Source organism: Tinamus guttatus, unplaced genomic scaffold, assembly GCF_059628265.1.
Source record: "Tinamus guttatus ecotype Peru unplaced genomic scaffold, ASM5962826v1 Tinamus_guttatus_pri_ptg000150l, whole genome shotgun sequence".
Classification (NCBI taxonomy): domain Eukaryota; kingdom Metazoa; phylum Chordata; class Aves; order Tinamiformes; family Tinamidae; genus Tinamus; species Tinamus guttatus.
The window spans coordinates 10,443,924-10,458,118 of record NW_028288684.1 but is presented as its reverse complement, the minus strand read 5'-3'; the positions used below and the strand labels follow the sequence as shown (position 1 = coordinate 10,458,118).

General features: G+C 41.3%; 1 protein-coding gene across 1 annotated transcript in view; it reads right to left on the bottom strand.

Moving 5' to 3' along the window:
- Nucleotides 1-368: 368 nt before the first annotated feature.
- ARHGAP20 (Rho GTPase activating protein 20) overlaps nucleotides 369-14,195 on the bottom strand; it is a 60,082-nt gene continuing 46,255 nt past the window's right edge. The window contains exons 10-15 of the mRNA XM_088522228.1: nucleotides 10,667-10,845; nucleotides 7,541-7,702; nucleotides 5,960-6,069; nucleotides 4,843-5,032; nucleotides 3,465-3,579; nucleotides 369-1,802 (exon numbers count right to left, since the gene is read on the bottom strand). Coding sequence (XP_088378354.1) covers nucleotides 745-1,802; nucleotides 3,465-3,579; nucleotides 4,843-5,032; nucleotides 5,960-6,069; nucleotides 7,541-7,702; nucleotides 10,667-10,845 — 1,814 coding nt within the window. The 3' untranslated portion in view covers nucleotides 369-744. The remainder of the gene's footprint in view (nucleotides 1,803-3,464; nucleotides 3,580-4,842; nucleotides 5,033-5,959; nucleotides 6,070-7,540; nucleotides 7,703-10,666; nucleotides 10,846-14,195) is intronic.

The window sequence follows — 14,195 nt, the reverse complement described above, 5'->3', positions numbered from 1 at the left end:
AAATTACATGTGTTCTGCTTGGAATAATACACAATGCCATTTACAGCAATGTTAAGAAACTATTCACAACTTAAATATGAACAGAACAGCCAACAGCACAATAAATGAAAAACGTAGAGTTGGGAGGTGTTAGTTACAAGCTTCAGCATTTAACTTTACATATTTACGAGCTTATTTTTTTTCTTTTCTTTTGCAGTGTGAATGAAATAACCACACCTATCAAACATATCGTATAAACATACAGAAAACAACACACTTACTCCTTGGGGGACAATGGAAGGAATAACTATCAGTTTCAGACCAGTAGTATAATACCACAGTTATGGGATCTACGCTGACTTTGCACGCTACGTCAAAACCACAAAGACTGGGACTCACATCCGCAAGGCTCAACACACGAGTAGTCAAGGGGAGAGTCCCAGCAAGCACCTGGCAGGGCCAGTCAACAGGGTACTTCTCTTAAGCATTTCCTGGGACCTTTTCAGATTTTAGGGAGCATTCTGTTTCTTTGCTTTTTAACAATTTTTGTTATTCTTACAATATTCTGGCAAAACTTTACATGGGAAAATTACTTTAACAATTCCTTAAGAAAAAAAGAAAACCCATGAATTCTGGGACTGCTCGATTATACTTAAACAGCCTGGATAGTAAACTTAAAATGAACACACATTAACACCAAAGGCATTTTTTATGGTGTTTATTTTAAGCATAAGGTTCCTTCTCAAAAAGCTTTGGTCAATCTCTTCAAACTTTGGATTGTTGCAATGCTCTTCTAAACCTCCTCTTTGATCTTGGATCTAGTCTGTCTCTTCCTGTGACTCTCAGAGGTAATGGCTCAATGTCAGACATAACCAAATAGCCATCCACTGCTTCAGTAGGTTTCGTAGGTACTGGCCTGCTGTTGGTCTCCACCAAGCGCTCCTCAACCAAAGCATCGGTAGGTTTTGGAGGCCCTGGTACCCCAGTGGGCTTAACCAAATAGTCATCACCTGCTTCAGCAGCAGTGTCTTCGTGTTTCTTTAGCAACTGGAAAGTGCTATCCAAAGGGGAGGAGGTTTCAGTTGGGGTAAACACAGATTGGTCTGAAAACTGAGAGAAAGCACTGTCCAGGGAGCTCATTGATGACAAAGATGGAGATGTCCCAGGAGAAGACAAGCTAGAAGAGCTAAATCCTGAGCAAATATTTAATCCCTCTGGGTTTGGAGGCAGGAGGCAATGGGGCAGGTCTTTCTTTTCTGTGTTTTGCCTTGCGTTGTCACTTTTGCCCACATTAATCCCTATAATCAAGCTTTGATTGATAAGCTTTTGCCCTTCCATCTGTAAAGAACGAAGCTGGTGGAGATAGTCTTCATCTTCATGAGAGAGGAAAACGTCGCAGCTGGCTTTGCGCGCTGCCTTCTCACACGTTTCACTGAGGCGGGTGAAACCAGGGGCCAGAAGGCCAATTGTGGGCTCTGAGGAGCGCCTGTGTCTCCTTGGGGTTTTAAGAGCACCTGAGGTAGTTGCCGAAGAGAAGCCCAATGCATTGGAGCAGAGAGATTCATTCTCTGAGTTTTCTTGTGATGAAAACTTATGGTGTACCTCAACAGAAATGGTCAACTGTTTTGATTTGGTTTTGTTCTGGATTTCATCCACCTCTGTTTGCTCTGAATCACCATCGCTCAGAGTAAAGACAGACTCCCTGCTCCTGTTATCCTGATCTCTGTTCTTAATCCAGTCACTAGATGAGGAGTCGGCTTCATCATTAGGCTCATTTTCCAGACTGTCATAGGAAGAGTCATTCAGATGGAGGGAAGCAACATCTGCAAAGACAAAACACTTGTTAGCATGTTAGTAACCAAAGCACCCTGCCGACAGGCAGTCATAATTTTCTTCCTTTCTCTTCAGGGAGCATTAATGCTTTAAAGATCCTTCAAGAAGAAACATCTGTAATTTCAGGAAAAGAATTACCTTCTAACTGCGAAAAGGAAAAACTGAAAATTCAGTTAAATTGCAGAGTTAAATTGCAGTGCATTTGAGAAACAGGGCACGGTGGGACAAATAAACGTGAGTTTTTGTGTTTTTTTTTTTTTTTCAAGTCAGGTCATTCTGTAGCAACATTAGTAATCCAACTGTAAACAACAATTTACACATAGAATATTAAATTTGTAATTTACTGAATGTTTCTTTTTGTTATGAAACGATCATTTAATCTTTTTTCCTTTTCTCGTGGGCAAACGAAGAAAACAGGGCACACCTCATATACTTTTACGGTGTTTCCAAAATTACAAGAGTTTTAACAGCCACACTATGAAGACAGGTCTCCCCTCCATTTCAGCTGAGCAGTGTGCCCCTGTGCCTTGTTCCACAGAGCTGATAATTTTACAGAATTACAATAAATCTCTTTTGCTCTGGGGTAAACTAACTTAAATTATCTCACATTTGCAGCAGACTGAATACCATGGCTCAGGGCAGGCTTGCAAGCTTGATGAGCTGCTGTAACCTTTTGTGGAGCTGAGCTCAGTCCCAGCAGAGCAAGTCAGCAGGTGCCCTGAGCTTCTGCTGGTGTGGGGAGGAAGGGCAAATATCACTAGATTTCACAGGAGACAGGGCAGGAGAGTTTAGGATGGTCACACTGAGTCAAGCTGGCACTATCAAGTGCCATAGTCACTATCAGCATAGGCTAGCCAAGACAAATATTTACCTTTCAGAAATATTTTAAGGAGAGATCTCAACCTCACAGAAAAAAAAAAACATATAATAACACATGGCTGAAGAGGAAAAGGGGATTAGTGATATTCTGAAATACTTTGCATATTATCAGCTAGTTAATGAGACATTTTCAGCCTCCAAATTCCTTCATTTTTCTATGCTAAGCACAAAATCTCCAAATATAAAAAATCTGGAGATCTCTATCTTTTAGTAATAAAGAACAGATATTTTCAACCCCAATATGATGGCATGACATCTATATTAAATCCATTGCTGCTCTCTGACTTTCTGATATTCTCAAGAAATATACTCGAAGGCAAAAATTCTGTATTTGAGAGGAAAACTCAATTGGATCTTTCTTTCTTTCTTTCTTTCTTTCTTTCTTTCTTTCTTTCTTTCTTTCTTTCTTTCTTTCTTTCTTTCTTTCTTTCTTTCTTTCTTTCTTTCTTTCTTTCTTTCTTTCTTTCTTTCTTTCTTTCTCTCTCTCTCTCTCTCTCTCTCTCTCTCTCTTTCTCTCTTCCTTTCTCTCTTCTTCTCTCTCTTTCTCTCTTCCTCTCTCTCTCTTTCTTTCTCTCTTTTCCTTTCAATCATTCATTTTCTTTTTTATTTCCTTTTATTTATGAAGAAAACAGCAAGAACTAAGTGCTTATTTGGGTACACAACATGAAGGGGAAACAGCACCCTTTCATAGAATATTCCCGATCTTTTGTATGGCTGGGTTTAGCTGTTTAATTTGTGTGTAAATTAATGAATGAACCATCAATCTGTATTACCTGAGCCATTCTCTCTGTTCTTGCATGTCATAAGTATTTCTCCAAAGAGGGAGGTAATTTCCTCTCCAAATATCCTGCAGCAATTCTCAGTGAGGAACTGCACCAGACTAGAAATCTGCAAGAAAGCAATGGGAGAGAGATGTCCCATCAGATCTTCCATTATCATGCCCAGAATAAACCTGCTATATAGATAAGTAACATAGAGTATAGATGAGAATGATCTCCTGCAAGTTCAGGAATATCTTCCACACAGTGGGAGCCAGAAGAGTGAAATGGCTTCTCCTGCAACACCTGAGGGACCTACACGTGGGTGCTGCTCCTTTTGCAACAACTACTGCTCCTGTGATAACTTGCAGAGTGGCAGCACATCCACCATTGGAGCCAGAGGTGAGTTTATTATCCCTGCTGGTATTTTCTGCTCTGACCACAGTGAGAACTCCTTGCTCTGCTCTTACTACCCACTGAGACCTTCCCCAGTTCCCCAGCTCGCTGGCTGCTCCACACTGTCCTTTCTGACCATGCTGTCTGGCAGCAGCCTGGCTTCCTAACACCATCAACCTCCTCACTGCTGAGAGAAGGGGATACACAGCCAACTGGCTGGTTTTTGTGGTTGGTCACTTTGGAAAAAAATCCACAGGGTGGTAAGAAGAGCTGTCCTCACCTCCCGGCAGCGAGGAACTCCTCTCCAGGCATCCAAGCCCTAGGAGAATGGCCAGGCCTAGCACTAGCCATGCAAGGATGATAGGGCTACTGTGGATAAATTTGTTTCTCTCTCTAAGGCAGTGTCACCAGTTCTGTCATGAATAGTTTTGCCCCTTACCTTCTCACTGCTGGAAAATGAGATGTAATAGCTGTATTTTTCTAATTAGTATTTGACCATCTTTCTTCTTACACCCTGTCTCTAGAATTATCTTTACCAAATGTCTCCAAATCACACCAAATTCCATCTTCTTCTTCAGAATAGGAGCTGCTGGATGATATTCATCCCTTCTTATCTCCTTCCCTGCTGCCTTTTGCAGAACTCTGTCTCACCTATGTCCCTTGGGATCCTAGACTAGGGTGCAAATACCGTTGGCCTCCTTGTACACATCTTTTCCTCTTTTTGCCCTGTCGTGTTCAAAGGCTGCTGTAATTGGAGATCTCTTTTATGGCAGAAGGATTTCTCTAGTACATTGGGCATTTCTTTATGATCTCTATTCCCTTCTCCCAGGAGAGATTTAATTATGATAATGGATCAGGGAGCATTTCTGGGGCCTGCTAAGAGAAGTACTGATCTGCAGAGATACTGTCTGACATTTGCAACCAACAGTCTTCTTGAGCAGAGGAAAGTCATTTTTCCTTTTCTTTTTCCTTTTAACTACATCACAGTTTTTCCTACCTTTTTTGTGAATTCACTTTCTGTATCAGGAGTGGAGGAAACAGGAGGCCAGAGCAGGCTAGGTGCAATGCAGATAGCTAGATTAAATGCATTCATCTGGTTCTCTTCAGATCGCATTTCTATACCGTGCAGTACTCCAAAGATGTAACGTAACAGAACAACATTAGCTCTGGGGAGCTGCTCTATTAACCTGAAAACATATACAAACATAAGCCCTCAAATTAATGACCGGACTAAGTAAAAAGCCTGCAGATAGCAAATACACAAGTCAGAAATAATGAAAATACAGGAATAGGGTAACATGGTCTACTGATTAAAGCAGGGAGTATGTCATGGAAGGTGTTCTTGCTCAACTGCTTTCCCTCACTATGACATATTTCTGTACAGGTTCCTAAGATGACAAAAATACATTAGGAAACTATTAACATTGCACTTTGTCAAACTAATGAACCAAATAGAATGAATAAAATTAATCTGCATTTCTCCTCAGTTGCCTGGTAATTCAGTATTCACTTTACCAAACAGTTTTTGCTACATACCACCTAGTTGGTGTAAGTATGTATGTATGTAGGTATGCGTGAGGTCAGCTAGTTTGTTCTCCTGTTTGTGTACAAAACTGTTTCTTATGGTATAAACTTTGCCCACTCTCTCTTTCATATCACCTGCAAGGGTGGAGGCTTCCCTTGTCACTATGTTCCAGTGTTTCATTCCATCTTGGCTTCAAAATGGTCACTAAAATTCGAGATGAATGAGGGGGAAAATGTGAGGAAGTGATTGCAGCTACCCTTTCCCCCAGGAAACCAAGTTCCCCATTTTGCTTTATTTTGGCATCTGGCAGAAATCCAGATCCTGGACAATGTGATTATAAATATTACAAATATTTTCTCAGGAAAGGAAACGATTACCCCTGTTTACTAGCATTCACAAAAACCAGAAATCATGACAAAAGAGAATCAGAAAATTGCCCCATACAAGAAATACATATACAAGGATATTTTGTATACCTATTTAAATGTTGAGGGTTTTTTTAATTATAGATTGTAAATTGAATGTTTGCAATTCTGTATTGGGATATATATATACAGGAGGAGAATATAGAGAACACAATTAACTTTACCTTTGGATGTTTTTTATTTTCTCTTCATTATTCCCCTGATCCATCACAGAGATCCACTTATCACAGAGCTGCGATGACAAAATGCTGCCTGGGATGTTGCGTAGAAAATCCTAATCCAGAGAGAAGAAGAACAAAACATGTAAACAGCTGTTCTGGAGTGTGGGAGGGAATAGGAAAAGCTATGCAGATACAAGGGGATGTACTGATGGGGTAGCACAAGCTTACAAGCATTTTGATCCACAAAGCAACCAAAATAAGCAGAAATCATTTGAGATAAGGAAGTCTTTTGGATTTTATTTAAAGTTAATATCTTCATGCTTTGTCCTCACCCTTTCTTGTCAAAATTGAGGTATTTGCATACTTTATTTGGTATCACTGAACCAGAAAATATGTAGTGGAGCCAGTTATTTTAATGCTGCATAATGTCTGCCTTTACTCATCCCTGATGTCATCTGTAGTCTCCGTTTCTTCTCCTCAGCTGGCAAACTTCAACAGCACCAGGCCACAACTCCTCCAAGAGAAGGCAGGCGACAGCACCGGGCCACAGTCCCTCCAAGAGAAGGCAGCCATGCCTTCTCCCACCAACGGCTAATCCTCTTAGTAATGGAGTGTTTATACTGGTCAGGGAGAGCTTCTCTGCTCCTGTCTCTCAGTGCTTCAACCATTAGTGGATAGAGTGTTGAAAATGGGAAGAAGCTGAAATCCCAGCTCATAAAGAGGCTTGGGTGAGGGAAGCCAGGGCGAGCATGAATAATATTCACTATTACAGGGTAACTGTCTATGTGCTCTTCAGTGTGGCAAACACTAAGCAATCACTGCTCAGTGAAGCTGTTCTCATGGGAGGGGTATTGCACATTAGCGGTTCTCCTGGTGCAGCTGGCCTGCTCTAAACCCACCCATGGGAACATGTACGTGTAAGTCTCACCAATGAAAACCCCTCACATGGCAGCAAGAGGAATGACTTTCTGTGATTAAAAAAATCCCACCCAAAAGGGATTAAAAAAAAAAAAGTGGGCTAAAGTGTCTTTTAAGCAAAATTTACAGGTAATCAAGACACACTGCAATAAAATCTGCAGAGAAATATACTGATCTTCCTCCTAGACTGATGCCTTGCTGGAGGCTTATGATATTTTACACACAAGTAACATTGTCATTAACATAAAAATTTGTAAGAAAAGATAATTAATGGAAAAGTTAATCCAAATATTTTGGACAATTTCATGTAATCACAAGGGCCTGTAGTATAAGGCATTATTGCTGAATAAGACAAGAGGCCTGAAAATCTTTCTTTCTAGTTTTTTATTGACTTCAAGTAGATATAAGGAGACCGCGGGAAAGCTGACAACAAAACAAAATCCTTAATTCCTATTGAAGAGAGTAAGCCGGTTAGTCCTCCTCCACATCCTAATTTAGTGGTTATCTCCTCCAGGGATCCTCATAATTTTAACATGTCATCCCATTCTTCTTAACTCATTCTACCAGTTCCTCTCTGGACCTGTCCCTGAGTAAATGCCCAACTTGTTTGTACCTCAAATCTGTGCTTTTCTCACCCAAAGCGGGAAGGGAATCTTCTTCACATACCTTAAACAAAGATGCTGTCACAAATATGGATTCACAGGCTAAGTCCACTTCAGCTCCTGAATCAAGCTTCTCCTTGAGCTCCTTGCAGGTTTTTGCACTTCCTGAGCGCCTGAAAATACCCTCGGTGGAAGGGCCCTCTTGGTAAAGGAGGGAAAGCATGTCCTAAACAAAATTGAATAGGCAGAAAACCTTTCTCAGAAACAGATTTAATTTTCCAGAACCATTAAAATGTGATTTCATCATTTCTGTCACAGGTGAAAACCTCTGAGTCCTAAAGTTCACAAACTAAACACAAGTCAAGTCGCACTCTCCAGACCATGCCAAATCGAACATTAAGCTACTCATTCTGGCAAACATTCCTTCAGAAATACTACGTTATCAGTTCTCAGCACTAATCCTGTCATGATCTCTTCCAAGTACTGTGCAAGTATTAGCCAAGTCACTAAAATATGTGAACCCAGTGCCAGAGGGAGAGGCTAGCACTCTACTTAGTGCAGTGCCCTGCACCTGACAGCTGCTGCTTCACGTGATGATAAAAAATCCTCACTACTCATCAGTGTGCTCAACATTATCACAGACCCCAGACCAAGGCTTCTTTTCCAACTGATTGGTCTGCAGTCTGAAAACTCTGAGATTTTATCCAAGCTGGTAAGTGCTCCTTTTCTTTGTATCTATCTGTACTTTTATGTCAGATCAGAGTCAGATTTTACCCCCTTTGCTTTTTGGAGTGGTCTGCACTCCACAAGCAGTTCAGAGCTGCTGTAGGACCATCTCTGGGGCAAGGTGCTACTACTTGGGAGGTCACCCAGGAGACAAAACTTGGCTTTTAGCTCCTCTGAAGTCAGTGAGGTAGACAGGTAGACAACTCTCAACATGAGATATTTAAAAGAGAAGAGTAAACAAGCAGATTTCTCCTTATCTCCCTATTTTTAAAATCACAGATGGACCTGATTTCTTATGATAAATGAGAGAACAGGAAAGGGAATGCTGAAATCAGAGGCTTCTGCTGAAGTGTTTTGTACATGGTATTTTCCAGCTGCTTAATTCTCTGCAGTTTCCTTTTGGGTAGGTTCTTATATACGCTGACACACAGCGGCTCTCCACAGGAGCAGGCACTCCAAGCAACATGGCATTTGTCATGTTTGCCTCTTCCTGGGGGGGAAACATGTGCAGACAGAGTATCTGTAATTATGTGCACACACACTATAGTCTGCACAAAATTATCCAAAGAGATGGCAAGAAAAGGGATGCTGGGGGAGAGTCTGTCTTCATTAAACCAAGTTATTCTACCACTAAGAGCTAAGCAATGGCTTTTGGCTATTTTTAGAGTCTTGACTATCAGGTAGGTCTCCTGACACAGAGCAATGCAGAGATGTCTAATGAAAACTACTTTTAAAAATATACTTCTTCAGTATTTCTCTTTTGCCTTTGCAGAAGTTGAAAGCCAGTACCCCATGTATATGCAGCTACTCCAGAAGAGCACCATTCACAACAACAGCATTTGGGGCAGCAGGTCCATTTTCTTTGCAGAGGCTTATAGGCTCTTCTGTCAAAAATTGGCTGAAACCCACAGCACAAGGTCTCAGCACATGATTAAACACATTAAAGGCATATTTTGAACAAAAAGTGGGAAGCCCTTCCTAAAGTAGTAAATCCAAGGAAATTACATAAAATTAATGGTGTAAGAGATTTCAGTGTGGTAATGGCTAAAAGAAAGTTCTTCAATTGTGAAAGCAAGTTTGAAGTTTTTAAGCAGAAATATCAAACATGCCTGCAGCATTCAGCCCTGATATTTTCCTTCTCTTAAAGGCAAATCCCAGGCAGTACCTCCAGTGCAGTATTCCATTCTCCAGAGATGCGGCATGAAATTAGAAGTAAATTATATTTTGTGGTATAAACACAGTGTTTAAGATAAAAACCTACCGAGTTGTAATTCTATGCTTAATATCTTTACTTTTTTTTTTTTTTTTTTTTAAAAAAGGGTTTTCTGATGTTTAAGTTCTGAAGATATTTCCATAGTGCAGCCTTGGTTCATCTCTCAAATGGAGAGAAAGAGAGTGAGGGGGAGAGAGAGAGAGAGAGATTGAGAGACCAGGTTCTTACAGAATCCATCTCTGCAGGGCTTATTTAAATAACCTGCATAATAAAAATGCACACTTTCTCTCTCTCTCTCTCAAAAAAAAAAAAAAGCGAACCCCTATTCAAAGTAGAGTATAGTATGGTATGGTCAGGCAAAGATAAAGCAACATATCAAGCTCAAGCTGAGAAGATAAACTTTTTTCTTCTTTTTTTTTTTTTTTACTGTAAATTGATTTCAGTGGAGCTCTGGCAAGTTATTGCAGCTGAAAGCTGAAAGCCTGGTGCTCAGGACCAGTTCCGCAGGGCTCAAACCAGGCCCTATTCCCTCCCACTGAGTAAATATTTCAATTGGTACATCAACAAGAAGACAGTCCTCAGGACAGGCTCCTGACCAAAAATTCCACACGTCTACCTTATGTATCCCTAGGAATGGACTCTAGGGCAACCCTTCCTATGTCCCCAGGGGAAAGGAGCTTTGAGAGACCCCCAGCATGAGAGCTCTCTGAGAAAGGATGAAAAACCACTACGGCTTCCAGCCAACCCAACCTGCAGTGATGTCAGATCAAAAATGAGGAGCCAGAGTGGTTCCTTGCCCTGGCCGACTCCAAGGGGGCTGGAAATCATCTGCTTCAGGGAAGGTGGCATTTATTTGCAAGTTTGGGTTGTCTATATGGGGCAGTAGACACCATGTTCTTAAAAGTATGAGGTTTTGCAGTGATCTTGGGAGCGGTTTAAAAAAATATGTGTGAACATGGAGTTTATTTATACTGCATAAGGAAGGATTAGAGAGTCAGTCTTACAGCATGGGCTATAAAGAAGAAAAATCCCCGAGGAGCAGCCTGATCCCATACAATTTGCAAGGTACGACATATTAATGACAGCACATGTTAAAAATCAAAGTTCTTGCTGAGAACCACAAATGAGATTTCCCTCTGGTTTCTCTGTTTGGGTAACTTCAGTATCCCATTTACACAGCATCCCATGTTCTCCTTTACTATGCAAAGAAATTCCAGCACTTTAAGAGCCTGCCCAGAGCCTGGGACTCACCAAGAGAGGCTTGGGCAGGTTGTCATCCTCACAGATGGCTGTTAGCAAGAGGCCAAAGAGCTTCCCAGGAGCAGCAGATGTTGAGGAGAGAGGTGCGTTGTCCAAGTGAGTGCCTGGGCCACGCCAAAAGGCCCAATTTATGATAGATCTTTTCCTTTTAAACGACTTTTGGCTTAAGTCTGGGAAAAGAGAGAGGTGTTTATTAGAAGAAATGCATTTCATATCTAATCCCACCGTTTATTTTGTAGTGGTTGCTATGGTTTCAAAGGAAAAAATGTCATGAACTCAACCAACTCCTTGGCACTCGACTCAGTCAAATCCACCACGTGGATACCTGTGTGTGTACAGTGAATATGTCGTGTCACCCACGCTCTTAAGAGGATCACAAGGATCTGCACTGAACTACTAAACCGAAGGATGTAGGTAAGTACAGGATGGAAAACCTCAGCCTGCTGACTTTGTATGGGGCTGTACTCTATGACTCACTTCCCATCCACAGGCACAAACCCACAGATCTTTGGAAAATTTAAAAAATTAATCCCATTGCCCTCACGTTGGTTCACTGTCTGGAGGCGTCTAGCTCCCCGGTAATGTGGGAGAGAACCCACTAATGGGGCAAGGCATTTCAGACCAAGAACAGCTGCTGTCCTTGCTCTCTTCTCCGCAGAGCAAGCCTGTTGTCAGCACCCTTGCTCCCAGCATTGCTGACCATTGCTCAGAGACAGTGCCTGCCCTTTACTCGGTGCCTTCCAGATGGCATTTCAGCATGCTGCCAACACACTGATGGACTGGGGTTGTCTTCCCTCAGATTTCATGAGATATCTTAATAGTGAAAGTGCTGTACAGCACTATCAGCTGAAAGTCTTATTTGCAATGCATAGAGAAAGATTGATAATAGGATGCAGAAAGGAGGTTCTTTCCATCACATCTCACAACACCAGGCAGTGCAAATGCTTACCTAACAGCATGGGGTATTGGGATCGGTGATAGTGCTTGTGAAGAAAACACCAAACGGGAAAAATTATCCAAATCTTTTTTTTTTTTTTTTCCTTTTCTGGATGTCTTCAAAACCAATCAGCTTTGATTCAGTTGCTCACCTACCCTGTGCACATTGCTATTACCTGATTCTTTCACCTTGTCAAACCTTCTGTCTTCTCTCATCTCGAAGGACAGAGTATAACAACAGAAATAAGGACTGCAGTACAATCTGCAGGTTTTTATCTTCTGTACTTTACTACAAGTTTTTTAGCCCAGCGATTCTTGTTATACATCGTGCCATTCTAGGTAATCATGTTCCCTTTGGGAGTGGGTGGAAGTCTTTTCATTACAGGTTTACAGTATGAAGTTACAGTTTAACATATGAGTGCTAAAGGCTAATGAAAAATTCTTTTCATAAAAAGTAATAAGACTATACAGTTCAAGCAGTCCAAAGCGTCATGAAATAGAAGCTTGGCAATGTCTTGGGCTTTACTTAGTATGTCATGTTTTGGAAGAACACAGCTAACCTATAACTTTCAAAACCACAATTTTTCTTACAGATGAACAGGCTATTAGCATGTGATCAAGGTTTACTTCACTTGGAGTGCTATTCACACAATGGTAAATATATATCTGTGTTCAGTTTTGGCAGCCCTATAGGTCTCAGTGAAACTAAAATTTAAGGCGAAATGCTATTCTGAGGAATAAAGAATAGTAGGAATGGGGAAAAAAAGACTCTCAAAATTGAAAGATCTATTAGCCTTTCATTGTTTGCTTCAGTCTCAAGAGCCAAGGCCCAAATTAAGTGTGTAAGCAAGGGGTAATTTTGATCAAAGGCAGCTCTTTTTTTGAGGGAAATCTGTATCAGTATTTTTTAACACAGCAGGATAGAAACTAGCAACTAACATAAAGCAGTGAAATGCCGTATCACTTAAAAAATCACTGAGTAACAGGAAAACTCATCCTCACCACATGAAAAGGCTGAAAAAAAGATAGGAAAGTCACTTCTGTGTCACACAAATCAAAAGAGATGAAGAAGTTTGGAGATGCAGAGCAGATGAGAGGGGGAAGATTTACACTATCTCTTCCTGAAGCCGTGCAAAGTTACAACACTGTCTGGCCTCCATCCAGCCGGGACCAAGGAGGTTGTTGCAGTGCAGAGGACAGTGCTTCCATACTGTAACCACAGTGTGGCCCTCAGGGCTTTGCTCCTGTGGATTAGTCCTGGCCTGAATCAGAAAAAAAGCTTTGGTTGCAATCAGGACCAGAGCTCACAACAGTGGCCCAAGAGTGATTCTCACCTGCCCTGGGATTGCTCTCTGCTTATATTTTACAAGCAGTTAATTTCTATTCATAGATAGTGTCCTGCAAGCGCATAGTTCATGCAAGTGGATAGCTCCTCTTCTCACAAAGTGTCCAGACTCTTCTAAACCTCATATCAGAATATTATTTCTGACCAAATCCTTACCAGACAAACAACATTAATGATCTCCTTTCTGTACTGAGACCAAACTGTCAAAAATTTACTTTTTCTTTTAATGGATGTTAAGGTAACAATCTGATGATAGACCATCCACTGGCAGCAGTCTGTTCTTTCAAGTCAAACTGCAAGCAAGTGAATATGTGCAATGTTTTTCAGGCATGTGCTAATGAGCACTACTGAATGGCTGTGTTTAATTGTGAGGAGGTCAATAGGCTGCAAAGGAATCAACAGAAGCATCTCAGTCCTTCCACACAGAAAATCCTTCTGTACTTTTTTTAACCATCCTGCCAGGACATCTGATGCAGCTGCAATAGTGTAGTTATTCACACAGCACTTTACTCTGCACCACAACCAGTTGTCACCCATGTCTGCCTGTCAGCACCTACAGCTCTGCCTAAACCTAGTGCAGCAGGGCAGCTAGGTCCCCAAAAGACAGGGTCTGCAGGACAGTGATACCAGTGTCATGGGTTATGGAAAAGCTCTGGGAGAAGAAGGAGAAGAGCTGGCTGCTTGGCATAGGAACAGTTTGGCCACACAAATGTTTGATCCTTGTCACGGCAACACTTGCTCTTTCTTAGACTTCTAAAAATCTCACACTTCTAAGCCTGCCAACTGTAAATATGATGTCTTGATTCAGGTCACAATAAGAGGCAGCTACAAACATCGGCTGAGAGAATTTAGTAGAATTTAGTGGAGACTGCTCAAACTCTGCTTCCAACTTCATGATTTTATCTCATTTTAAGCAAAGATAAATAGAAAAATCTCAGTGTTCAGATAATTCATACTATAAGGAGATGAGCCACTAGAGTATCAATCACTTCATGATGACCAGATAATCTCCCCTTTTCTCAGCTTGGGACAGGCTTTTCTGGGAGGGAGGGCAGATTACACAGCACATCTGGCAGCGACGCGTTGGCCTCATATGTGGTGTTGTGCCTAGCAGTTACCTAACAACAGCACAGATTTTGGCTTGCTGATGTGAAGATGAGCCTAAAATCAAATCAGAGCCCTGACTGGTACATCTCCATTTTCCAAAACCAAAATTAATGAGAAGGAGCTAGGAGGAAC